The 27,472-nt window shown below is 39.6% G+C and overlaps 2 protein-coding genes across 2 annotated transcripts; one reads left to right on the top strand and one right to left on the bottom strand.

Annotated features, from left to right (window-relative positions):
- Positions 1 to 17,583: 17,583 nt before the first annotated feature.
- LOC113349296 (glutathione hydrolase 3-like) lies at positions 17,584 to 21,169 on the top strand. Its single transcript, XM_026593239.1, has 7 exons — positions 17,584 to 17,857; positions 18,595 to 18,938; positions 19,016 to 19,534; positions 19,714 to 19,949; positions 20,073 to 20,337; positions 20,444 to 20,581; positions 20,756 to 21,169. Exons 1-7 carry the CDS (start codon positions 17,692 to 17,694, stop codon positions 21,023 to 21,025), a joined length of 1,938 nt encoding a protein of 645 aa, XP_026449024.1. The 5' UTR covers positions 17,584 to 17,691; the 3' UTR covers positions 21,026 to 21,169.
- A 557-nt stretch (positions 21,170 to 21,726) lies between these two features.
- Positions 21,727 to 22,545, bottom strand: LOC113352098 (F-box protein At3g07870-like). The gene has a single exon (XM_026595968.1). It carries the CDS (start codon positions 22,543 to 22,545, stop codon positions 21,727 to 21,729), a length of 819 nt encoding a protein of 272 aa, XP_026451753.1.
- Positions 22,546 to 27,472: the final 4,927 nt, after the last annotated feature.

The raw sequence follows: 27,472 nt of genomic DNA, 5'->3' as shown, positions 1-27,472 counted from the left end.
CTCCTCGTGATTCCCTACTTGTACTTTGGTGTTCTGTCTGAGTCTCCCCACCCTATCTTCAGTGGGTGGAGTCCCCGAGCTGATATGGCTTTGGAAAGAAAGGTAACGACAGAAATCTCGTATTGTAGAGTTGGTGGAGAAGATGAAAAGCGAAGCCGAAAAGTGGAACGCTCGTGCTGATGAGCACAACGCCTTAGCAGCTGAGTGGCGCGAAAAGCGAACACAAATGGTTGATATGCAAAATAAGTACAACCATGACCGTCGTCTGTTCAATGGTACGCTGCTATGGACGCGTGATAACCTGCGGGAAGCTCGAGGACATGCTTCGGACTTAGAGGATAGAGTGCGCCTTTTGGAAGAAGAGTTAGGCAGGCTCGTTCCTTCTTAGGCCCCGGGGTTAGGGACAGTATGCTGCGTCTTACTGAAGAAAGAGATAATGCTAGGGCCGAGGTCGGCGTTCTTAGTAAAGCCCTAGCAGCGTCCCAAGCTGATGTTGCCCGCCAAGTGGAGTCTGAGAGAGATCTCGAAGTAAACATGTATCGACTCCATAAAAGGATGGGGGAGATGAATAATGAAGTCAACCATCTTTGTCACTTGGATTCAATGAAGCAGGTATACTTAGATGCGAGTCAATTTGCTCTTACAAACCTTCAAATGGATTATAAGAAACTACCCGACGAGTATGACTTTCTTGATGAGGCACGGGACGTAGTTGTTAATGAGTATGAAGAGGCTTCGGCTAATGTCGAAGGTATAACCTCGTTTTATCGAGTGTGATTCTGTCATTTCTTTGTTTTAACCCCTTGGTATTTCTTGTTTTCAGCGCTCGAGGGACAGCTTCACGCAGCAAATGAGGAGCTTGAAAAAGCTCAATCTGCCTTAGTGCAGCAGGAGGGAAAACCAACTATTTTAAAGGGTTTTCCGCGTCTCATGAGGAAGCAGCAAAGGTTTCCTCCAAAGAGGCGGAACGCCTATCTTCATTGTTGTCTCAGGCCCACCAGCGGACCGCTGCTATCACATATAAAGCTCGATGTCAGTTAGCTGAGGAGACCAACAAAGTCCTAGACAAGATTGAACTTGATCTTAAATCTGAACATGGTCTTGTCAAGAATTATCTGCGTCGTCTCCCACCCGAGCCCTTGCCTGGTTCTTCTGGGCCTTCTTCAGGTGGTAGCCTACCTTCATCTCGCAAAGACAACCATGATGATAGAGTTGTCTCGTCCAAGTAGATTTCTCTTACTAGTCATAAAAAGTTGATCCTCGTTGATTATACAGTTTCAAATAATTTTTTTATGTATTTCTTGCTCTATCTTATTTGCTGAACTTGTAATCAACTTTTTATGGAATGGATCATCCTTTTGGCATACCTGCGTTATCATTTTATTTTTATTTTAAGTATTGTGAGACGTTAAATTAGAAATAACTTGCTTTGTAAAAAAGGTTCGAGTGTTTGGGTGCGACACCGAAGGTAGGTACCTTCGTGATCGTCTTGAGACCTGTGACCCCGCTGGCGAATCCTGGGACAGAGGATTCCCAAACGGTGGGGGCCGAGGCAGCGTTCTAGGATATGAGATGCTTATTTGAAATATTTACATGAACCCATTCCGTCGACCCGCTGCCTTAAAATTGGTTGGGTATCTCTTTCTGCTGGGTGCCTTACCCATGGTCTTACACTCATAGACACTGATAGGGGAGCCCTGAGAGATTGTAGATTAACTACTTTCCCCAATGTTGATAATTTATAATGTAATGTGCATGCGTTCATCCAGCGGGCCTTTTGACCATTTCGTTTGCTCGAAGATTTCGCAAAAAGTTTGTTTGATTGATAGATTGAGGCCTGCTACTCCTATTCCAGAGATAGAAACATGTAGAGCGGTTACGCTACCTTCTTCTTCTGGTATTCTCCACGCAGATGCAAAGCTGCACTGCTCCTATGGGTAGTATGGCTTGAGCCATTTAGCATTCCAAAGGTGTCGGAGGACCTCGCCTTTCATATTGCGAAGATAGTAGGAACCGTTTCCCGCAATGTCATGTATTATAAAAGGTCCTCCCCACGTAGGTGCTAGCTTGACCCATTTGTTCTCTCGTTGATACTGCGGGATTGTTCTTAGCACATACTGCCCTTCTACAAAATTTCGAAGCTTAACCTTTTTGTTGTATTCTCTCGCTAATCTTCGTTGATAATTTTCCATTTTTTGCAATGCTGCTTCCCTCCTTTCTTCCAGGTCGTCCAGTCTCTCTAGCATCATGTCTGTTGTGAGATTTTTCTCCCATGCTTCGGTCTTTGTGGTTGGCATGAGGATCTCCGTTGGGATGACTGCTTCATCTCCATAAGTGAGGAGAAATGGGGATTCCCTGGTGGCAGATCTTCGTGTTGTCTTGTACGCCCATAATACATTGTGTAGCTGCTCACACCACCGCCCCTTATGTTCGTCTAATTTCTTTTTTGAGGATAAGGGCGAGGGTTTTATTAGTAGCTTCCGCTTGTCCATTGATCTGAGGGTATATGGGCGTGGATTTGTTCTTCCTTATTTTGAAAGTGTCGAAGAGCATGTCTATATTTTTCCTTTGTAATTGCTTACCATTATCGGACACGATTTCTGCTGGTATGCCGAACCTGCAAATGATGTTTTGGAATACGAAAGTAAACACATCCATGTCTCTGATCCTGGCTAAGGCTTTAGCTTCCACCCATTTACTGAAGTAGTCCGTGGATACTATCAAGAATCGTCTTTTCCCTGACCCTTCGATGAAAGGCCCAACGATATCTATGCCCCATTTTGCGAATGGCCACGGGCTATCCACAGAATTTAGCGTTGTTGCTGGCGCGTGTATCTTTTTGGCGAAACGCTGACATTCTTCACATCGTCGGGACATTCTTGCGGCATCTTGTATCATTGTGGGCCAGTAATATCCTTGCATTTTTGCTTTGTCGGCTGATAGACGCATTTTTGTGTCTAATTTGTCCTCAATGTCCGTATTGTTGGAACTCTATTTTGTACTAATATTGTGTTTTTATGTATTTTTAGGAAATAAACATTTTTGGAAAATTCGGCTCGAAAAGTTGCCCGGGGGACCCTTGAGGGACAATTGTTATTCGGACTCTCACTATCGGTTAAGGGGCACCTCAGTGGACACCTGCTATTCTCACCCCAGTTCAGGATAGGGGGACACCCTTTCTTCTTCGTTTGAAAACTGTTTTTTGGCGGGAAATGAAATTCTCAACTGGCAGAAGTTTGATCACAAAAATGAAGGGGTTACGGGTCGATTCAATGGTTGAAATTTGATAGAGAGATGTGATATAGGTTAAGGAACACATTTTGGGCAGTGGGTTCGATCGGAATTGGCTGGAAAACGCGTGATGATTCACACACCCAAAACAGAGCACGTGTACTGTAACACGAGCAAAATTGAAGTTCTTGTGTGCATGGAGGAGTTCTACTAGCGTTGAAAGAGTGCTGAGACGTGGAGAAGGCTAACTAGCGTGCAGGATCAAATTTAACGTGTGTAAAAGCCAAAAATGGAAATTATTGTTAAATATGGGCAGCAAGCAATGACGAGATTAATGGGAGATTATACGGTGTTATGGTCGGATATTTTTGTTCTAAAACACTATAAATACAAGGCTAAAGAGTTTAGCAATTTTGGGAGAGTCTTTGGGGAAAGTTTAGGAGTCGAGAGAATCAAAAGAAAATCACGCAGAGAAGAGAAGAGTTCTGCTGGTGTAGTTGAAGACGAAGAACAAAATACGCTCCAGGAAAGTCGTTGAAAGGTGTCGCTTAACTGCGACAATTTCCAATTCCTTTCCCGCGACTTAGAATCAGTGCTTACAACACTTCATTTGTATCGTTCTTCCCTGACGCTTCCTGTGTGTTGCAAAGTACGGTCGAATATTGATTTTTTTTGACATTTCTCTTCATTGTAATCAACTTTTGAGCATCAATGAAATATTTTGAGAGATTTTTCATCATGAGTAGCTAAACCCAATTCCAGGGGTGACGGAGGAAGCCTTTCTCGCAATATTTATGTGGTAATTTTTATTTGATTAATTTTTGCAATATTTATATATGATTAATTGCATTGAAAATAAATGATTTAAATGATTTTTATTAATCAAATAAATTTTCTCTTGATAATACATGCTTAGTTTTATACTCTTGATGTATTATGCTTGCGATTAATCTTTGATATTTTGAGAATCTGCTTTTGGCAATAGTTAGAATCAAAATAATTATTAAATTTGCATAATAAAAAAATAAATAAAACTACATAAATATTGTTGAATGGTGGAATCATCACCCCTATTTTCTCCATAAAATTTATATCACTTGCTAATTGAATTTTCTACATTTCTAAATTATTTAAATCTAAAAAAAAATTATTCCCTTCACAAGTTCGAAAAGAACCAGTTTTCACCACTATCTACAACAACTTTTGAAAATACATCATCGGCTAGTGATCTCATGCCACTATGATTTCCTGCGTCACCGTAATGAATGTCATTCAGAATTCGATGCACCTCTTTCCTGGATAAGCAACGTAGTAACGGTCCGAGGAAAAATTTCTTGTACAAGACCCCATCCCGAAGATCATATCTTCCTACTTTGGAGAGTATTTTCCTGGCTTGTTTAAGATCCGCGGGTAAGGTCCTGTCCATGAGAAACGCATGAATCACCATTCTCCAATCATCTTCGTTGCTGAAATCTTCTTCTTGATTTTCTCTCGACATGATTTCTTCTTCGTCGAAATCGTTATGGATGTCTTCTCCCATCTGATCTTCGATAGTTTCTTCCACTGTATCTTGATTGGTAGCGAAGGAAAATTGTGATGCAATTGAAGGCTCGTATACTCTTGTTATTTTGATAGCTTCGATATTCTTTTCCTTCGGCATGGATGATATATATGCTTGGGCATCCGCGTGCCTGATATCTCTCCTGCATAAGTGCCTGAACTTGATGTTCGGTATTTGTGATGCCAATGTTTGGACCAAGGCCATGTAAGCTGAGAGGGTATCGTCGTACACATTGTATTCGAACCCTATTTACCGTATGACAAGTTGCGAGTCACTTTTCAGTCTTACATCAGTTACCCCCATCTCTATTATCAAGCGGAGGGCATGTACGACTGCCTCGTATTCGACGATGTTGTTAGTATGCTCTTTGAATTCCAATCTGAGTGCATGTACGATCCTTTCTCTGGTTGGGGTGGTGATGACAATGCATATTCCCGCACCTTCCTTATTTTTGGAACCATCGACGAAGACTTCCCATCGTCTTTGGCTCGCGGGTTCGAGGACGTCAACCGGGTCCTTATTTTCCTCGTCAGCTTCTGGTATGCCCCTAATCTCTTCATCATTGTCCAGGGGGAGGTCTGCTAAGAAATCCGCCAATACTTGGGATTTTTGGGAGTGTTGAATTTCATGGATGATGTTGAATTGGTCCAGGTGGGTGTTCCACTTGGCTATTCTTCCTACTTTCCCCGCGCTTTTGAGGACTGCTTCCAATGGTGATTTGCATGGGACGCGGATGAAATGAGTTAGGAAATAGGTTCTCAGCTTTTGAGTAGCCCATACTAGTGCCAGGATGAGTTGTTCGATCTTCGTGTAATTCCTTTCCGCAGAATTGAGGGTCTTGCTGACATAATAGATAGGTTGTTCTATCTTCGTATTGGTTTTGACCAACACTGCGCTAACTGCGTCTTCTGTCACTGCTATGTACAACGCCAAAACCTCATCGGGATCAGGTTTTTGTAGGATCGGAATTGAAGCCAGGTATTCCTTGATTTTTTGGAAGGCTTCTTCACACTCTGTGGTCCATTCAAACTTACTCCCTTTTTTGAGAATATTGAAAAAATGTTTGCATTTTTCTGAGGATCGGGCAATAAATCTTCCCAAGGATGCTAAGGATCCATTGAGCTTTTGCACTTCTTTCAAATTCTTCGGAGATGGCATTTCCATTATGGCCTGAATCTTTGCGGGGTCTACCTCAATGTCCCTTTTTGTTACCAGGTATCCGAGAAATTTCCCTGAGGTGACACCGAAGGTGCACTTTTCTGGAGTTACTTTCATGTGATGTTTTCTCATTGCTTCAAAAATATCTCTCAGATCTTGGTGGTGATCTTTGCGCAGCCTACTTTTGACGAGCATGTCGTCAACGTAGACTTCCAGGGTACTACCAATCCATGTCTTGAAGATAACATCGACCATTCTTTGGTAAGTTGCCCCTGCGTTTCGAAGTCCGAAGGGCATTCTAGTGTAGCAATAAAGGCCGTGCGGGATGTAGAATGTTGTGTGTTGTTGATCTTCTTCTGCCAGGGCTACTTGGTTGTAACCAGAATATCCATCCATGAATGATAGCTCTTCGTACCCTTCCACTGCTTCAACCAGTTGATCTATGCTCGTTAGTATATAGCCGTCTTTTGGACATGCTTTGTTGAGGTTAGTAAAGTCGATGCATATTCTAACCCCTCCGTTTTTTTTGGGAACGATGACCATGTTCGAGATCCATGTTGGGTACTTGACTTCCTTGATGAAGCCTCCTTCTAGCAATTTTCGGAGCTCTTTCTCTACTGCCTTATGATACTCCGGTGCAACTTTTCTTATTTTCTGCCTGAAAGGTGGCGTGCCTGGTTTGATGCGTTGCTCGTGTTGGATTATTTTTGGATCAGTCCCCGGCATGTCTCCTAACTTCCAGGCGAATACATCCGCGTATTCTTTAAGTAGTTTGGTTAAGGAAGCTTCTCTTTCTTCGTCCATTATGGTCCCTATTTTGATCATATTCGGATTTTCTTCCGTTCCTATGTTGATTTCTTTTACGGGATCCACTGGTGTGAACATCGGCTTTGGGTCCCCAAGGACAGGGACATTCTTTAATTGATATTTGGTATGTTCTTGTTCTTCGCTGGATGCTGAAGTACTTGCCTCTGTGTTAAGAACATTATCATTCTTTGTCAAGCTCTTCCCCGCGGTTTCCTTGAGGAACAGGTCTATGACCTTTTCTTTCGTAGCTTCTTTGTTTTTGGCCCTTCGGGTTTTTCGCTGCTCTTCGTGTTCGTTGTTGATATGATCCTGAGTGGTCTGACACTCTTTTGCAGAGACTCGATCTCCCTTGATTTCCATTACTCCATCGGGTGTAGGGAACCTGAGATATTGGTAGTAAGTTGCTGCCACTCCCTTGAGTTTATGTACCCATTTTCGGCCAATAATGGCGTTATAGGGGGATGGGGCGTCTACCACGCTGAACCGTGTTTCTACCTTCATGGGACCAGCGTACACCCACGATGTCTCCCAATGGCTTTGTGGGTGCTCCGTTGAATCCGTAGATGGTGTAATAAGAGGACATCAGCTGCTCATCATTGAGCTTCATCCGTTTGAAGGTGTCGTAGAATAGAACGTTAACTGAGCTTCCCCCGTCGATGAGGATATTTTTGAGGTTACATTCGACCACCGGTAGTGTGAGGACCAAGGGATCGTTATGTTCTTCCATATCTTCTTCGATATCTTCAGTATCGAAGATGATAGGTGCGTCCATCCACTCTTCGTGCTCGTCCACCTCTACGCCATCAATCTTATATAACTCGCAGTAATCTTCGAATTGCTTTCTTAGCCTCTTTCCTATTTGCGCTGTAAGTGAGGGTCCTACGGCTTCGGAACATGAAATGGTGTTGATTGTGCGGTTTCCCTATGGTAGTTGGACTTGCTTGCTTCGTTTGGATTTATCCTCGGTGACTTTTTTTTGTATGTATTGCTTGAGTTCGCCAGCATCAATCAAATTTTGGATCATTATCTTGAGGTTTTTGCATTTCTCGGTCTGGTGACCATTGAAGCAATGATACTCGCAGTAATCTTTTGACTTCTCGGTCCTTGGGGGCTGTTTTCCCTTTGACCACGACCACTCCAAATTTTCCCGTCCCTTGATCTCTCGCAAGATCCGAGCGTAGCTAGCATTGAGCTCCGTATAGACATGATCTTCGAATTTTAGATCGTCTTTTTGTCGATCATCTCTTCGTCCCTTCCTATCTTCATGCGGTCCTTACACTGAACTATTCCTTTTGGCCCCGCTGGTTTGTTCTGCGGAATTGGTACGGTGAGACCTTTGCGTTTGTGCCCTCGGGTTCTCACGCTGGATTTCTTCAAGACGAGCATGCTTCTCAATGATTATTCGAAGATCTCCTTCGGTATTAGGTACGCTTCCGTGGATCTCAACAAACAATGGACTCATTCGGTCTAATCCCCATTTGTAGCAGTTGATGCTCACTACGGGATCTGCACTCCCTATAGCTTGGCAGGTCTTGTGCCATCTGTTGGTGTGGTCCCTTGTATTCTCCTTGTAACCGAACTGCCAGCGAAAAGAGTTTATCCATTCCGGTGTTGACAGCTTTGGTGTACATGTAGGTTCTCAAGAATTTCTCTGCGAGTTGATCGTAGGAATTGATGGAGTTAGGCGGCAAGTTGTCAAACCAAGACAAAGACGACCCCTTCAGACTTGATGGGAAATATCTACAAAGGACGACGTCGTGTTGACTCCATCGGGCTAAGATACAGTTATAATACCGGATATGTGCCGCGGGATCACTGGACCCGTCATAGCATTCGAAAGTTGGGACAGGGAACTTCAGCGGAATGGGGGTGTTCGCCAGGAGATGCGTTAGGGGCGTGGAGTTATCCTCTCTCATCACCTCTTCTAGCCTTCCTCCGCCTTGTCTGGTTTTTAGCTGCCTAATCTCAGCCATCATCTCATCACGCAGCTCTTCCATTGCGCGGTGATGTCCCACGTTTTCATACTCAATTGAGCGTTTTCTTCTTCGATCCTCACTGTCGTAATAATCCGAGTCTTCGGCGGCATAATCCGGATCAGATGCACTGCTTCCCCTAGCGGCGTTTGCTAGGATGATTCTTCGGTATGGATTAGGTTTTGGTGCCTTAGAATTTGCTTCATCAAGTTGTTGGCTGGTCTTCGTGCTTTGGGCGATCCGGTCTTTTAAGTCTTGATTTTCTCTGGCCAGCAGAGCTACGGCATCTGCGTAGACCTGCTGGCTCTTCTTCAATTCTTCGAGCTCATCCATCATTCGATGGGACTGGTTAGACCGCTGATTGGGAGTTCCTGCTTGTACCCCTACGGCCATGGTGCCCCCTTCATCTACTGTGTGTATTAAGGGTGGTAGAGGATCAGCTTCTATTGTTGGTATCTCCAAGTTTGGTCCCGTTGGTTGAGTATCCACCCGCGGTGTTAGAGCCGCTGGTATAGTTTGATTCTGACCGTTCGTTGACGGCATTCCGAAGGCTGGCGGGTGTGCGGGATGATGTGTCATAGATTCTGCCACCCCTTCTCTTTGTTGATGGACTTGGTTCGTAGCCAAAGTTTTGTTAGCTTCTGCAGCCTTGAGGGCCGCAGCAGCCGCACTGCTCTTTGCTGCTGCTGCTTTGAGAGCCGCGGCTGCAATGGAGTTAGTGTTCATAGGTGAGGTGATTTCCGCAGTATCCTACCTCTGATTAGCTGTCTTAGATTTGTCTCCTTTCTGCTTACTTCGGGTCATGACCGGGGTAGTCCTCGATGTTTCCTTTGATGAGGCTTTGGTTTTTCCTGCCTCTTGTGTCTTTTCCATCTTGGGTCCTCTGCATTGGGGAATTTTAAACAAAGAGAACCAGAGATATCCGCGTGGATCGGGTTAGTGTTATTCGTGTTCGTAAAATGTATGGAATAAAAAATGTTTACTTTAAGAAAGAAGAGAGTTGCCCGAGGGCCACAATAAAAAAATAAAAAAATTCAACGATCTTGTTTTCGAAGTACAGATCCTTTAATAAACGATCATGGATCTATATCCGCAGTGAAGATAAAAATAGGAAATCTATTGAAAATGCAGATCCGTAGTGAATACCCGTGGATCTGATTATTAAGTCTTTTAACCAGTTTAAAATACACCGAACGTGCAGATCTGTGATAGATAGCTGTGGATTTGTTTGTTTTGAAATGGTGTCCTTGGAGATAAAGACAGTAAATCCAGAATAAAAAAGGTTTTGAAAGCACGCTGAAGCCTTAGTATTAATTGGCCAATAAATAGATAAGTGCTGCTAAAAATAATAAAGCAAAGCCATAGTGCGCGTTTAAGATGAAATCACATGATAAGATAAATCTTTTACAGGGACAAAGTCCCTGTTTCTAGCGCCAGATTGTGAACACATAAATCACGAGGGAATCCACGTGTTCACAAACAATGTTCGCACACATAAAAACTCTTGAATTAAATGACACATGCATAGAAAGGATGATATTATCGATTCATCGACTCAAAGCCTTCGGGCTCATCACTGCCTAGTCGAGTAATATCAGGAATTGATCGTATAAGGAGTAAGAATACAAATACGAACATAAATACGAAACATAAGGGATATACGATGAATGTAAAAGTGCTGAAATGTAAATAAGATGGAGATTTACGTGGTTCGACACTAAGGCCTACATCCACGGGGGTTGGTGTTTCACTATGTATTGAATGTTTAGAAAGATAGTCGAATGACTTTTGAGTATACATTAATCTGCGGAAGCAGGGGATTTACTTACTCTTCCTATTTCTCTTTCTTCTGTTCTCCTCTAAGGATTGTGGATTGGTCGACCTCCTTCTCTCTTTGTGGAGAGGGGTATTTATAGGGTTGAAACGTGGGTCCTACTTCTGAGAAACCGTTGCAACCTTATCTTCTTGTGCTTTGTGTCCATCACACAGAGGTCTTCGCTCTATCCTGCGGTCTAAACTTGAATACGAGGAGTTATCCTCGCTTGTTCCACGAGCTGATTGACGCGTGTATATCTCTTGGTATTTAATGCGGGCAGTTGGACGTCCGCTCATGTCAGACAAGTGTCTCTTAGTCTGGTCACATCCGTGTCAGTCAATTTCTCTCTCAGCCGTTGATCTTGGATCTTCCTCGGGATAGGATGTACTAAAACCCGAGGGGTATTATCTGGTGCTCCTCTTTGCCATCATACATCGGTGCTCCTCAGTCCTTGACCGTCAGATCTGCTGACCGGTGGCATTTTCTGATGAGATGCTCCCCTAGGTTATGACCTCTTGTTATCATGTTTTGATGTCTCGCTTTGCATGCTTTCCACATGTCTCTTCATGTACACGTGGTGGACGATGAAATGTGTACATATAGTTTTCTTGGAGTATCGCTGAATATATTGTACATTTTGTTTGTTGATTCTTGTAATTGATTTGTTTTATTTGGAGAATCAGTCGCATAGTCGGCGGCCTTTCTTAACCATCGGCCTCGAAAAGAAAGAAAAAAGAAAGAAAAGAAAGAAAGAGAAGGAAGCAGAATCATGCTTATTTGTGTGGTTTTCTTTCCTGTGGCGCGGCTGACGCATAACAATCAAATTTCTGTTTTGACATTTCCAGTGCTATTGTGAGAATTTTCTTTACATAAATGTCTTAACTTTAGGCCAAATCCCTTTTTGGAGCATAACCAGGATTAATCCTCGAAAGATAAATAATGGCCTCAAGCATTCTATATTGGGACCGTAGGCGAGAAACTTGTCTATCTAAATCCAACCGTGACTTGCTTCACCAATGGAATCGTAGTGCTTGGACCCATATGACCTTATCATTTCCAGAAGCTTGAACTTGTACAAGGTTGTTTAGGTCTATTAACAACACAAGATTCTAATCTGGCCCTGTTGTGCGTCTATATTCAACGAATTGAATATATTATAGTATTATTCGGTTAGAAAAATGGCCTTTCGATCGAATATGATGAACACGTCTACGTCGGCCCATATATATTAAAGATGACTGATGGACCATGGTACTTACTTTAGAAATGGGAAAAATATGGGAAGCGACATATCAATCACCAAGTGGGACATTTTTTAGAGTCTCCAACAACTTTTGAACCTTGTGGTTTACGTCCCCTCGTGTTTCCCTCGTTTTTTTTTTTGTTTGTTCTTTATTGGGAAGACTTCTTTCGTTGCTACGAAACTCCAAACAGTTAGAACCAGGTTTTTGGGAAGTAGGTTCGGTAAAAAATATCCATAATTTGGTTTGAATTTTCTTCTTTGATTTGCTCTCCTCTCTAGCAGTGACATCTTCTTTTATTTATGAGAAACTAATTTGAACACATGGCGGATTATTATTGGCGGGACACAAGGAGACATCCAAGTAGGTCACAAAGCCCTTACATGAATACCATGAGTCCTATTTTCAAATTTGTTTGTTGAAATCCAAACTTATTTGTTTAGTTTTTTTTATATGATATTTGTTTAGTTATGGATAATTATCAAGGCCGTCTAGAGCCGATTCGGAGTTGATAAGAGCCTTGTGCGAACTTAATTATAGTATATGGTTAAATTTTTCCCGATAATGTAGTACACCATTAAAAAATCAATCTGTTATCAAATAACTAAGAAAAATAAAAATATGATGAGGTCGTTTTACATTTTCAATAATTGAATCATACGTTAAATTAAAATTTTATATCCAATTTTAACATATTCTTTCTATCCCATTTTAGACGAAGGTTTAGGTTGAGGTGTAAATCGGGCCGTGCTAGCACAAGCACATATGTTTTCTATATATAAATTCAAAAATAATAAGTTATTTTTTACTGTTAGCATGATTCATAGTCAATGAAAAAAGAAATGAAATATGTCATAAATTTTCGCTAAATATCACCAAGAAACCGGCAGTCTAGTGGTTAAGTCCTTTGCCCAACGCGCTAATCGTTAAGGGTTTGAGGCTTTTTGGGGTATTTTTGATTTTCTGGTTAGCCGAATTAAATTGTGGTACCAAAATGAAATGAAATTGTAAAAATAAAATTTTCCATTTCTTCACTTCCGCGAGTGCTAATAAAGTGGCCGGGTCTCACTTTGCTGATTTATTTCAAATTAAGGTTAACCCATAAAATTTACCGATTGAATATACTGAATTATACGAATATCGGGAGATGAGAGCTTTAATGATACCTACTAAAAAAATACCAAAATTCTTTTTGAACCACCAAAATACCAAAATTTTCAGGGACGATCCGCAATCGTTATGATGACTCGTGCACCACCATGACCGGTCGTGGTCGGTCTCCTCTTGCCACCATGGTCGGTCCCTCTTCATATATATATATATATATATATATATATATATATATATCTCAATTAGTTATTCAACTCATCCTCAGCGATCCATTTTGGTGTATCCTATTTACACCAATTAGACTATCATCGATATAACGCCTAGTCGGTCTACCACTACCGATGGACTGTCCTTTTATCCATTGGTTGGTCGCTCTCTGTACTATTATTAGGTTTTACTACCTAATGCTCTGCGGAGCATAATTTTAATTAGGATTAAACAACGATTAATTCTTTTTACACCAAATCCTCCGCAATCGACTTTGGTGAATCCGCTGCAAAGCACTCGGGTACCGCAAGTCTGGTCCGTCACCACCAATGGTTGGTCCCCTCTATCCAAATTGCTCATTGGTCCATCACTTACCAAATTAAGGTTTTATACTTTATGTTCTGCAAAGCATAATACTAGTTAGGTCTGAGCACCAATAATTTTTATACTGATCAAACTATTAATAATTGAATATTCAGTCTTGCTACCAATATTTTAATTAAGAAACAAATTGGTCAAACTACCAATATTTGGTTGCTCTGCGAAGCATCATATTGATTCAACTGTCAATATTCAATTCCTCTGAGAAGCAATATCTCATATTGATCCGGCTATCAATTTTCCATTGGTTCATCAACCAATATTTCATTAGTCTATCTATCAATATTTTAATATCATACTCTGATTTGTCATTTAGACTACTCACGGCATGGTGGACCAAGGATGAATATTCTATAATTACTCAACATTATTCATCTTCATTTGATTTCATGTCAAATGCTTGACACATCAAGATAAATATTGGTCTATCGATTTAACAATTTCATCAGTCTTATACTCATCTATTCAAATCATTCGAATATCCTTACTGCCCAACTGACACAATGACATGTCATAATCATCAACAATCCATCAGACAACGTCGTCTACGGTGTGCAAAACATCATTGCTGTCTCAGCAGACACCTTATGCTTCATCATCATAATAATGAGTCACATAGCATTTTCATATTCAATAGTCATTCTCGACTCATCAAAATAAGACTCACGATCTGGCTAAGCCAACGATTGACCAAATAAATACTCATCCGCAAAGAAGACTTCACATGAGACATCAATCATGTCACATGGGGGGATATTTACTAGGGTTTTGACCTGGCAACCTACACCACATGCGATGTAGTAATACATCCACGATGAGAAAGTGAGTAGGTCATGTAAGCAGTTGAAGGAGTAAATAGTGTAATGGACTGACAATTACCAAGTATCCCTCACAAAGCGGATCTTGGTTCAACCATGATTCTCAACTTCCCTACTCTTTCACTCCTCTTCAACCGTCACTACTTACTGGAGATCAACGCGCTAACTACCTCTACTACAAATAGGTTCATTAACCTAGCTATGATACAGATAATTAAGAATTCAAACGTAAGATAGTTTACCATTATCACATATAGAAGCTTTCTCTCGTTTTAACACATAGAAATCATCTTCAAAGTAGTCCTACACATCATCCACAATCAATTACCATTGATCTCATATGTTCTCAACTTTTCTCCCTATAGATCGACCATTGTCCTTCCTTTGTGACCGGATTGAATCTGGAACTTCCATTTCTTGCTTTATGCCAGAGTCTTACATATTGATCTCTCGACTCGAAACACTCCCATGCAATGCATTTGTTAAAGGTTTTAGACGATTTTCTTCATCGATCATCTACCTACTCCACCATTTTAGTCTTTAACAGTAAATCATTTTTACCCATCAACAGGCGAAAGAATTAACCTATGATCAAAATTTGTCTTTTACTCTAAAATCTATACCTTAACCTAAAAATAATCCAGGACACAAAATATATTGTATGATCCCCATTACTTCTTCTCTTTGAAAAACCTTAGCGCTGCTTGAGTATCTACTACTCAACTCTTCTCCTTTGGAGCGAATGTGATCAGAAAAAACACTCTCGGATCTGTTTCCTTCGCTCCTTAATCTCTAGTTGTCACTTAGATTTTATTTCCGATTGTTCTTTATTTGTTCTAGTTCCTGTAGTTTTAGGTTTCAGTTTGGGGATTTTTTCGATTATGATCATCTCTGGCTCTTTTTTGAATCTTAGGTTTTCAAATGATGAATGTATCTTGTGGTATGATACTTCTCAAAAAAATTCCTTCTGTAACAACAACAAAAGCATCCATAACAACTTCAATAGCAACAACATCATCAACCAAAGCGTAATAACTAGAATAACTTAAACAATATCAGGAGCAAATTTGAGATCTTACATCAACAACAACAACTATGTCCGAAACTCCTATACCGGATGTGGCAGATTCAGACAGACTTCCAGCGATTTGCTCTAATTCAAATTGCCTTGCTTACCTTTATTACGTTGTTACTAATACCCCTGAGAGATGGTCGGTCATTTTATCATGTTAACATTATTGAATTACACAATTTTGTTAATCAGTTTCGTTTTGTTTAGAACAATCCAAATGATACCATCTAAACTTGTTTCCTGATCGAAGGTTACTGATCTGGATGTAATAGCTTTTTCCGTCCTTATGTTTCAAAGAAGTCGTTTGAACTTCAATGTTTGTCCGTTAATCTCTGATGATAATTTGTCCGGTCAGTCTTGCAATGTGTTTGATCCCGCTTTAGCCGTGTAACTTAAATTTTTATCTTTAAAGAAAAAATCAACACAAATATTTACATCGTGCCATGGATGTACACTTCTAAGGAAGATCTAAATATGCTTTATCTCGTGTAAGCCATATATCATGCCTTGTTACCTAAAATGTGCACAATGAGCAGATCCATCCGATGCAAATATGATAATCGTAGTTTTAATATGGGTCATGGATCAACCTCTGCTATATGAGCCGAATTTTACTTAATAAATAAATAACAACCCATAAATGAGGGATTTGTACCCTTATTTAGGGGAAATACCATTTCCTATGGGGTTGGGAATTCCCCTAAACCTCTATTCCCTATCCCATATATAGGGAATTTGATATGGAATTTGAGAATAGGTAAAGTGTTCATCGATATGGGAACTATCTATCGATCGGTGTAATGATCATCGATTAATTTTGCATTGACTGACACCTGCACCAAGCATTAACCGATCGGTTAACATTTCACCTATCGTGGAATATTATAGGAAAAAAACTAAAAAAGAGAGAAAAGTTTGTTTGAAACCAATAAAAAAAAAGCTAAAAATTAGGTTCCTTTGAGAAAAACCGTTAAAAACCAAAAAGAAAAAGGGCTAAAATCAAGGAAAAATATTAAATAAGATTAACATTAAATTTTTTCCAGATGGAGATTTCAACAAGTTTTTGTGGAAGAAAAATGTGCCACCAAAGGTCAGTTTTATGCTGTGGGTTTATTTTCATAATTCTCTTCCTACACTTACAATGTTAAGACACAGAGGAGTGGAGTTTCAGCTTGTTAATTGTGTGTTCTGCAATACTGAAGTTGAAACAGCAGATCACATGTTGTTACATTGTGGTTATGCTTATAAAGTATGGGCAAAATTTTTAGAAGGCTTTGAAATTGATTGGGTAACTTCTGGTACTGTGCTGGAACAGTCTGAGGCTTGGAAACTTAACAATGCTCAAGGAAGGAGTAGGGAGATTTGGTGGAAGTTAATCTATGCTGTGTTATGGCACATTTGGAAGGAGAGGAGTGCCAGAGTATATGGAGGTGGAGAAAAGACTGTGGAGGAGTTGTGCTTGATAATAAGACAAACTCTTGTTCTTTGGTTGTCAGAGTTTAATGTCTTTGATAACATTCCTGTAAATTTAATTTTATTCAATTGGAACTTAGTATTACACATGTGATGTATGTTTAAGAGTAAGTTCTATTGTTGTAAATTTGTACAATTTTTTCTTTTAATACAACCTTCTTTATTCAAAAAAAAAAAAAAACAGATCCCGATCGTGGATTACTAACCCATAGTGTAAACTCTTTAGTTGTAACACCATTAGACATGGTGATCCCTTACTGCTTTACATGTCGATTTTCTTCGTTGCCACCTCGGATTTTAAGTGAATTCCTCCTTCCCTCGTTGGAGATGGTCTTAGTGATCCATAACTTGCCCAGGAAAAAAAAACTTGAAAAATAATTTGGGAGACTCGTTCGAGATAAAAACACAATTAAAGATTATTGTGTCAAACAATTTTTTTTAAATCCTTGCATCACCTTCATTAAAGCTGAAAGAGTGTGATTATAAGATTCATAATTTTAGAACCAACTGAAAGTAGAAACCACTCAGAGCATGTGCATCGGTTAAAATACCTTATCTGAATCCAAGTAACCTGGTGACTTTTGCTTGACCAAGGGCATCATATTAATTGGACCCTTATGACCTTACAATATTCACGGGGACCTTGAACTTGTACAAGGTTGTTCAGGTCTTTTAACAACACAAGGTTCTTAATCTGGCCTTGTGTGTCTAAATCATCCCCTCCCTCAATGTCATGCCACTTCCAGCGAATTGAATATATTCATATATTCTTCTTCCTCTTTTTTATCTAACCAATCCAAAAGTCTTCCTTTTGTGTTCTCCAGCTCTTCTTCCTCTTCTTCAATGGGGCAACAAGAAGAAAGCTGCACAAGTCCACTGTTGGGCTGCTATGTTGATCCACCAAACAATAATCATGATCATCATCAACAACATCAGAGCAGAGAAAGAAGAAGAAGTAACTGGTACAGAATTGTCTGTGTTTCGATTGCTATCTTAACAACAATTATACGTAAGTTCCTCTAATTAGAAAACTAATCATTATCTTCTTTTGTTGATGATTAGTATATCGACACCCTTATCTTGCTTAATTTGATTCTCTCAATTGTTTTTGAAGAATTTTTCTTAATTTTTTTCCTCAGTTCAAGTTTAATAGTACTAGTTTATTACTGAATGAATTCTCTTGTCAGTTGAACTAGTGCTGGTTCATTAATCATTTTAGTAGAGTTTATGGTTTGGGTAATCCAATTTTTGGTCAAAGTGATGTTAATCAGCTTGATAGCATTTACTTTTGATCATCTATCATTTTGTTTGGGTAATCCAAATTTTGATTGAATATGATGAACATGTCTACGTCGGGGGCCATCTGTATTAAAAATGACCGATGGTAACATTAAAAATGAGACAAATGTGGGCCAGAATATTTAGTAAGCGACACGTCTGTCTGACATTATCAAGTGGAGAATTGGAATCTCCAACAACTTTTGAGTTGTGGTTTACGCCTCGTGTTTCACTCGTCTTTTTTCTTTTTGTTTTTTTGGAAAACTTCTTTGGTTAAGTTGATATTTCCCATACTAATTTGTTTTGTTATCGATATTAATTTAAGTGAGGATTAATTTGTACCAAATGAATTGAAATTGTGAAAACAAATTTTGTCGTTTCTTCCTTTCCGACAGTGCAATAAGCGGCTGGGTCTCAATTCTGCTAATTTATTTCAAATTGTACTGATGGGATGTATTGTATTTGTAGTGGTAGGAGTAGGTGCTAATTCGATTATATGGGGATTGGGAGATGAGAGCCTTTATGACATCAAGTATGAGAAAACAAAAGAAGCTAACGAGGGAAGCGCAGTTGAGTCTGAGCATGGGGTTGTTGCTGCAGACGATGGCCGTTGCTCAGAAGTTGGTGCAGCGGCACTTAGGGATGGTGGACATGCTGTTGATGCTGCAGTGGCGACCGCATTGTGTCTAGGTGTTGTACATCCAATGTCGAGTGGGATTGGTGGTGGAGGATTTATAGTGGTAAGAGATTCATCAACCTCAAAAAACCAAGCTTATGACTGCAGAGAGACTGCGCCTTTAGCTGCATCACAGGTTCGAAATTCTCCTTCTGCTAAGTTAGTGAAAGAAAAAGTGACACAAATAGGAGTTAATGTATGGTTAATGAACAGGACATGTATGCAAAGAATCCAACGGCCAAGTCTCGTGGTGCATTGTCAATGGGTGTACCAGGTGAGATAGCTGGACTTCATGAAGCATGGTTAAGGCATGGAAGATTACCTTGGAGCAAGCTTATCCAGCCGGCCATAAAACTCGCGAAAGATGGATTTTTAGTCACTCGTTGTCTTGCAAAATATATTAAAAATGATGAGAACAAGATTATGGCCGACCCTGGATTAATAAAAGTTTACGCACCCAACGGTAACTTGTTGCAAGACGGTGACACATGTTATAACATTGAACTTGGAAATAGTTTAGAAATGATCGCGAAACAAGGGCCTCGAGCATTCTATAATGGGATCGTAGGCGAGAAACTTGTTCAAGATGTGAAAAAATCCGGAGGAATTTTAACAATGGAGGATTTGAGGAATTACAAAGTTGATGTCATGGATGCAATGAGTGTGGATGTTATGGGATTCACCATACTTGGAATGCCTCTTCCTTCGAGTGGTACTCTTGGGCTCTCTCTGGTATGTCATTTCCTGATCATTTTTCGTTTCTCCGATTTTAAGATTCATGGCCATATTTTTACAGCAAAGGTGGAGATATAGTTATGCCATTACTAGAAACTTGGTTACAAGCGCAATTTTTATTTTTTCAGTTAAGACCCGAGTACTAATTTTGTATTGAAAACTATGATGACATTCAGGTCCTAAACATATTGAATAGTTATGGATTGGCGGATTTTGAAAAAAGTCCGCTGGGTCTTCATCGGTTAATCGAAGCTATGAAGCATATGTTTGCAATTCGAATGAATCTCGGTGATCCAAAATTTGTCAACACAAGACAGTATGAATCCGAAATGTTGTCTCCATCATTTGCTGCAATGCTTCGGCACAAAATATTTGATAATACTACATTTCCCCCGGATTACTACTTGAACAAGTAAGAATTACTTACATATAGGCAAGGGTTTGTACTTTGTCATAAATCACTATTTCCAATTACTTGGGATATTCTGGTTCAGATTTATTATGAATGAATTGAATGGGTGATTTTGATAACTAGATGGAGTCAGTTGCAAGATCACGGAACTAGTCATTTCTGCATTGTTGATGCAGAAAGAAACGCTGTGTCCATGACAACTACTGTAAACTCTGGATTTGGTGGAGGTGTGCTCTCACCTTCCACGGGTATTGTTCTCAATAATGAAATGGACGATTTTGCGACGCCAACAGAAGAAACGGAAGATGGACTTCCTCCAGCTCCAGCAAATTATATTCAACCAAACAAGAGACCCTTATCTTCAATGACCCCAATTATCATTCTCAAGGTACATCACTGCTACGCTTTATTTACTTATTTTGAGATATAGAATTAACTGCTTTTACAACCCAACACCCCAATTCAAGTATTCTCTTGTAATTATTATTGTGTAGGGAAATCAACTAGCCGGTGTCATTGGTGGTAGTGGTGGGATGTACATTATACCGGCTGTGTTACAAGTTTTTCTTAACCGTTTTATCATTGGAATGGAACCTCTACCCGCGATTCAACACCCAAGAGTCTACATTAAGGTATTTCTCTATTCATTCACGTTTTATTTTATATCCAAAACTACTGACTAATTTCCGGAGTATTGCAGTGTTCTTGTTAATGCTAACTAGTACCAACAAGGAATAATTCTACGTGCAAGTTCATATGGAGTTAAGGATATTCGTTAATCTTTTTCCTTGTGTGGGTGGATGCAGTTAATACCGAATGTGGTGTTTTATGAGAATTGGACGACCATTTGCGGGGAGCACATAGAATTCTCAGAGGAGAACAAGAGTTTCTTGAGGGATAGAGGACATGCATTGATGAGTAAAGCAGGTGGGGCTATTACTCAACTTGTTGTGCAAACCTTTCAGACACCTGCAAGAAGAGAGTTGGAAGGAAATGATCATCATCAAGGTGTTCACAATGGCATCCTAACTGCTGTGAGTGATCCAAGGAAAGACGGAAAACCTGCAGCGGTTTGATTGTAAATTCTATTGCTCAACTCGTTTGAGATACTCGTAAATACAAATGCGTGGACATTCTCGAAGGTGTCATTTAAAAACACACAATCTGTCATAATGTTCATATCAGGAATCTCATTCATAATGTTCACATTAAAACACAAACACTATCGCAACGAAATTGAGAGCATGCACTTAAAATTAATCGATTGTCAAGGACGTGCAACGAAACGTAAAAGCAATCATGATCTTAACAAATTTTCGATATTTTAGAACCATTCTAATAAACTTATAGCATCAGTTTCTCCAAATCCTTCAAAGAAGTAACATTAGTTTCTCCCAAATCTTTCAAAGAAACAATGCTCTGACAATGAGGAATTACTTCAATGTGCAAACCTTTCATAGGCTCAGCTTTATTATCCCAAAGACCGTTTAAGGTTGAAGATTTAGGGTCATAGCAACAGAGTCTCAGCACAAAAGGCTTGTAGTCTTTGCACCACCACAAAAGAACTTCATTGTTCCTTGTGATGGCAAACGGGGTAATATGTGTCACTTGTATCTGTATACTAAACTCCTTAATCCAGGGCGACAAACTTTTGTTGTGGTTGTGTTGTTTCCAGTTACACTCTTTCTCGGCGTAACTAGTACCAGTGTTCGCATTATTTTTCTTGTACATCCATATGTAAATGTGAGAAACTGTATGGTGAACCAAATATAAATTATCATTCCCTCCAAGCAACGAAGGAAGTTTCGTATTCAAGATCTCCAGAACTTGGCAATGCGATGTAATCGAACTTCTCATCTTGCATATCAAAGGCTACAACCTCACTTTCTTGTACCATATCAAGAATTTTTTGCAACCAGTAAAGTGTTCCATTTGGGTAGATGCCTGACAAAAAAGTATATATATGACGATCGATATATCCAATGTATCTCCACTCACCCCCAACAGTATACGCATGATTCTTATTTGCATCCGAGTAATATATTGTAACAACCTTGTATTTATTCGTTGAAGGACAGTAGCCAAACCCACTTGTTAAACGACGACCACCACAGGGAATCTTTTGGTTTGCTGTATCCCAATGCAATTCATAGTTATATTTGGGAAGAACGGCAGATTCTCCCGTTAAGGGGTTGCATACTAGAAAAGGTTCTGCGGCTTCTGCGACTCTGGCATCTCCATTAAATTTGCAAAAACAAACCAAACCATTGCAAGACCCGACCATGATATCCCTCGTGGGGGCTTTCGTAGCAAAACTGCCGTGTTCTATCTTTGAAAGAGTCTTGCGAGTGTAGTAATAGTTCATCTTTGTATGATCATAATGATCATACTCATCTTCATAGAAAAGTTCTTCTCTAATTACCTCATCGATGCCAATTCTCCCACGAGAGAAAGCGAAAAAGAAACCTGCCTTTTCACTAGTCCTATAACGGAGGATTGCTCTCCAAGTTTTGGATACACGTTTGGCATGTAAAGCTTCCTCAATAGGTATTCGAGAAAGTATGTTTTCTAACGTATCACTGTGAAGATTCTCCATGTTTAAATTCTTCAGCTAGTTTTTTTCTCGCTTTTCTAGAGTTTTTCTCTGCTATACGGCGAGTAGAGTAAGCGAGTCCTAAAGGTTTTAACGCTCAATAGTTGGGCCCTCTACAGTTGTATGGTAGTCTTGTGGGCCCAGTGTTGTGAGGCTGTGTCAACACATTTTGATGTTACACCAACCGGTGGTAGATAGTTTTGGTGCTTATGGTGGCCGAGGTTACCGGCCTACGCACATATCATTCCAATTCCCGACAATGGATGGCGCTGGCATAAGTAGGAGCATCGCTTACATGCACCGTAACAGGAGGAAATCCTATAGCTACACCCGAATACAGTGAATAACCAAAATCAACACATTGATAAATGAATCTATTAATATCATGAAGAGATGATAATTTATGTGTGAAGCTACAACCAAACCCTAACCTAGACTCAGACAATATCACTCAAAATATATATATCCCGAGACAAAACTATTCAACCCCTTTTACGATGCCATAAGGCTCACTTTTATACACATTCAGTGGAGTGGAATACAACTCGTCTTTTACTTCGCTGGTATTCACACCATTCACGTGACCCTCTCTTTCATTTCGCTACCCCTAGGCCCTACATTCGATATTAAATTTTATTTTACTTTGGCGATAACCCCAGTGATTTGTCTGTACATCTGTCCTTATTTCTTGCTCAACAATTTATCTTCGTTCTTATTTCTTGCTCAACAATTTATCTTCGCTCGATATCACTTCTCTTCACTTCCACATTTTATCTTCGTTAAACTCAATGTTTTACGTTTTTCGCTATGTATTTTATTTATCTCGTTGCTGGTACTTCGCAACTGCCGCTTTGTAACTTCTATTTTCACAAAGGTTCTGTGTTTTCTGATAGTTGATTTGACCTCTCGAGCATCTTAATAAATGCTTTGTCTCTAAACTTGGTAATAATATCTTCTGACGAGATTTGATCACTGATTTCGTTTCTTCATAACCCTACACTTGGCGAGGATATTTTCTGTACCTACATGCACAAACTTCCTCATATAGTTTTTCCGTAAACTTTTTGTGGTAAAAATGTAGGTTTCATCTTTATTAGTTTTGTTCGTAAACAAACTGCGAATTCAACACATTCTTTAAACCACAAAAGATAACTACACATGATGATGGTTAAGCGGAAGGGGAGAAATATGGTGGCGACTGGAATTTGGGATGCCTGATGATTTTATCTATAAAACTATCCATTCAGGATCAAAGACGTTTGTAGGAGTAAATATGTGACAGATGCACGTGGAAATATCTTAGGCTATGAAGCACCATAAGACGAACAGTGACGAAGCATTAGATCAAACCTATGGATCTAGATGAAGTAAACGAAATATCTACCACATCCGATCAGAAAGTGCACACATGGAAAGCGTGAGAAGAATCAACGGTTCTGTTTGAAATAAGCAACAAAGCATTAAATACTACTTACGAGACACGCGGGACAGCAGAAGGGTCAGATCAAGGTGGGACCGATTACAGAAGACTAACGGGACACATGGATCGTGTCCAGAGATCCATTGTCAATGGGCGAAGAACCATCGGGACACCTGTATCTCGCGTGACATAAAACATCGGAAGTATTCAGTCATGATCATCCGATAGGAACATCAAAGTTGATAGAATAGTCCAACACTGTAATCTTGTTGTATGTATGCATTTGCCTCTAAATATCCAGTGAGCGAAGTAGTGAGGTAAAGATAGGTTCCGAAAATTTGTCTTAATGTTCATATTAGGAATATAATTCATCGTTCCACAAATATCATAAAACATGATAATTGTAAGGGGGAAACTCACTTTTACTACAAGGAAAGCCGATTTCGGGGTGGATTTAAAAAAATACTTTCCCCTCATAAATAATCATTTTTGAAACTCGTGACAAATTTCGAAACTCCCTTTTTCAGCCAAAATGGAGATTCCGAAAGATCATAGAGATAACACAAAATAGGTGTAACTAATTCATGGAACGTTGTCTCGGTTTTTATAGACTAAGCAAATTTTACCATAACAATCATTTCAGAAATATCTTAAAATAATGCTTAACACTTTGGTGTCTGTAGTTACCAATCAAATCTTACTAAGGGTGCACACGGTACGGTTCGGCTCGGTTCTTGCCGAGACCGAGTACCTGTACCTTACACCCTTCGGTACCAAAAAAATGGACCGGTCCCGGTACCGAGTACCTCGGTTCCGGTTCCATTTTGGACCGGTCGGTTCCGGTCGGTACCGGTACCGGTTCCGGTTCCATTTCAGGGAAAAAAAAAAGAAAAAGAAACCTACTGCCCTGTTTTTTACTTTTTTACCTATTTTTCAATATCTCAAAGCAACAACTAATAAGTAGCAATATTAATAGCAAATGAGAAAATGAGCAGTAGTCACAGACTCACAGACACACACTAAGTCTTGAAAATGAGAAAATCGGATAAAAGAACAACTAGCAGTCTAGCAGTGCTGTAGTAGCCTTGAATATTGATCTTCTAATCCATGTCAGCAACACTTGTGGTGTCATCATTGTTGATAGGACCAAGTAAAGCTGCAAAAAAAAAATAATAGCAGTTAGTAACCATTAGACTATATCTATTACTGCCAAACACAAGTAATATCCAGAACTGTGTATCCAACATACCCCCTGCACCATCCAAAACATTCATATTAGTCTCAAACTTTAGGGTTTAAATTTAACACACTACAAGAGTTCGAAAATAAAAACAAAATCAATCTCAAATACAAGACTTTTACTCTCTGCATGCTATGAGTTGAACAGCAGCTGCCAAAGCTGATTCACCAGCTTATAGACGGAAAGAAGAACAGGCTATGCTACTCTTGCAACCTTTATCAAAGCTTTATACTTGGAACCTGTCACACCAAGTAGGCATCTCAAAAACTCAACAGCTAACAAATTCTTTTCCAGATTACCATTAGATCTACAACATCAAACTCAACCCATTCCCTGTATAATCAAAAACCCATATCAGAAACAACCTAAAGCTACCTGTTGTTGTTGTTTAATTTCAATAGAACCAATGGATTCAATCCATGATATTCAAAATTGATCTCAAACAAACCCTATATCAAACATGCAATCTATAAAAACCAAATTCTCATTTAACAAATTAATCAAACCTGAAATTAATAAAAACCCTAAGTCAATCTATAGCTGTACAACTACAAATTAATCTGCAATTAAACCCAAATTCATCTCAAACCTAAATCAGGTTCAATCGTGCAATTAAACAATTAAACTAAACATGCAATTAAATATTTAGAATCCAGAGTTCATCAAACAAACTACCCAAAAGCAGATGAGTGACTTACTGATTTACCTTGACTAAATCAAATTACCACAAATCAGAGTTCATCAAACAAATTGTTGTTGACTGAAAGAAAAAGAAGAAGATTAATTTATTCATCTGAATAGTAAAGATGGTGGTGGTGGAGAAGAAGAGGCGGTGGTGGTGGTGGTGAAGAAGAAGCAGCAACAGCTGGTGAACTGATTTCTCTAATTTTCTTCACACCGGAATCAAAAACGAAGAAACAGACGAAGTAACAGAGAAGATGAAGATCAGAAAAAGGGGAGAATTTCTTCTTCTTCTCAGAGAGAAGTACTGAGAAGAGGCGAGAAGAGGCGAGAAAAAAATTAAGGGAACTGAAACCCTAAGAATTTCTTCAGAGCTTATATACCCCCTATTAATCCAACGGCTGAGACAGATCCCTTATCCCCTAAATCTAACGGTCACAATTATTCGGGACTTCGGTCCGGTACGGGACGGTTCATGTGTTGGACCGTGTACCTGTACCCCCAGAGCTCGGTTCCTATTTTTGGGACCGGTACTTGTACCTTGTACCTCGGTTCGGTCCAAAATCAGGTACGGTTCCATCGGTTCCGGTTCGGTCCGTCGGTCCGGCTCGGTTCCTGTGCACCCTTAAATCTTACACTAAACAAACTAACACATGTGGAACATTGTATATGTATATTATTTTTCATTGATGTGGCTTTGGTGCAAATTTGCGAACTACGCACATGTATTATTGAAAACAGAATAAGCGAACGGAGTATAGACCAAAAACAAATGCATTTCGGTCTCCACACAACCAACTAAATAATAAGAAACACTTTAGTACGGAGTTCAAGAAGGAAAAAGGCTAATCAAAATCTAAGCCAGGAAATGAAATTTAGAAAAAAAAAATTAAAGAACAAAGGCTGAAAGTGAGAATGAGAGGGTAAGGGTTAGCAAATCATCATGTAGGTATGAAGAAATAAAACTTGTTCAGGAGCAGTAAGAACGAGGCACTACTCAACCTAACCATACTAAAAGTGAGATGCAACACCTTGCAATGTGTATGTGTAGGAGTAGCATTTCCAACTATTAAAGAATAGAGCACCTCAAACAATATAGAAAAGTAAAAATAAAGAAAAATTATTGCTAGGGGAACTTTTTTTTTAAATCCACCCAAAAATCGGCTTTCCCCCAATCAATTACCTAAAATATTATTATGACTGGAAATATAAAAATCAAGAGCATGCACTTAAAGGCGAAACATAAAAGCGATCGTGATCTTAACAAATTTTCGATTTTAGAACCATTCTAATAAATTTGAAACATCAGGCTCTCCAAATATTTCAAAGAAGTAACATTAGTTTCTCCCAAATATTTCAAAGAAACAATGCTCCGACAATGAGGAATGCTTCAATGTGCAAACATTTCATACCCTTAGCCTGATTATCCCAAAGACAGTTTAAGGTTGAAGTTTTAGGGTCATAGCAATGGAGTCTCATTTCAATCTCAAGACGCATGTAGTGTTTATACCACAATAGAACTTCATTGTTCCTTGTGATTGCAAATGGCGTAGGTCGTGGCGATTTCATCTGCATACTAAACTCCTTAG

The sequence above is a fragment of the Papaver somniferum genome, chromosome 2 (assembly GCF_003573695.1).
Source record: "Papaver somniferum cultivar HN1 chromosome 2, ASM357369v1, whole genome shotgun sequence".
Classification (NCBI taxonomy): domain Eukaryota; kingdom Viridiplantae; phylum Streptophyta; class Magnoliopsida; order Ranunculales; family Papaveraceae; genus Papaver; species Papaver somniferum.
Note: the sequence above shows the minus strand (reverse complement) of the source record. Positions and strands in the feature narration are given on the sequence as shown.

What these genes read in the sequence shown, in the direction of transcription:
- LOC113349296 (XM_026593239.1), top strand. Translation starts at nt 17,692, where the DNA reads ATGGGGCAACAAGAAGAAAGCTGCACAAGTCCACTGTTGGGCTGCTAT. An exon ending in CCCCAATTATCATTCTCAAG is followed by an intron (nt 20,338 to 20,443) that starts GTACATCACTGC and finishes ATTATTGTGTAG; the next exon opens with GGAAATCAACTAGCCGGTGT. An exon ending in ACCCAAGAGTCTACATTAAG is followed by an intron (nt 20,582 to 20,755) that starts GTATTTCTCTAT and finishes GGGTGGATGCAG; the next exon opens with TTAATACCGAATGTGGTGTT.
- LOC113352098 (XM_026595968.1), bottom strand. Translation starts at nt 22,545, where the DNA reads ATGGAGAATCTTCACAGTGATACGTTAGAAAACATACTTTCTCGAATA.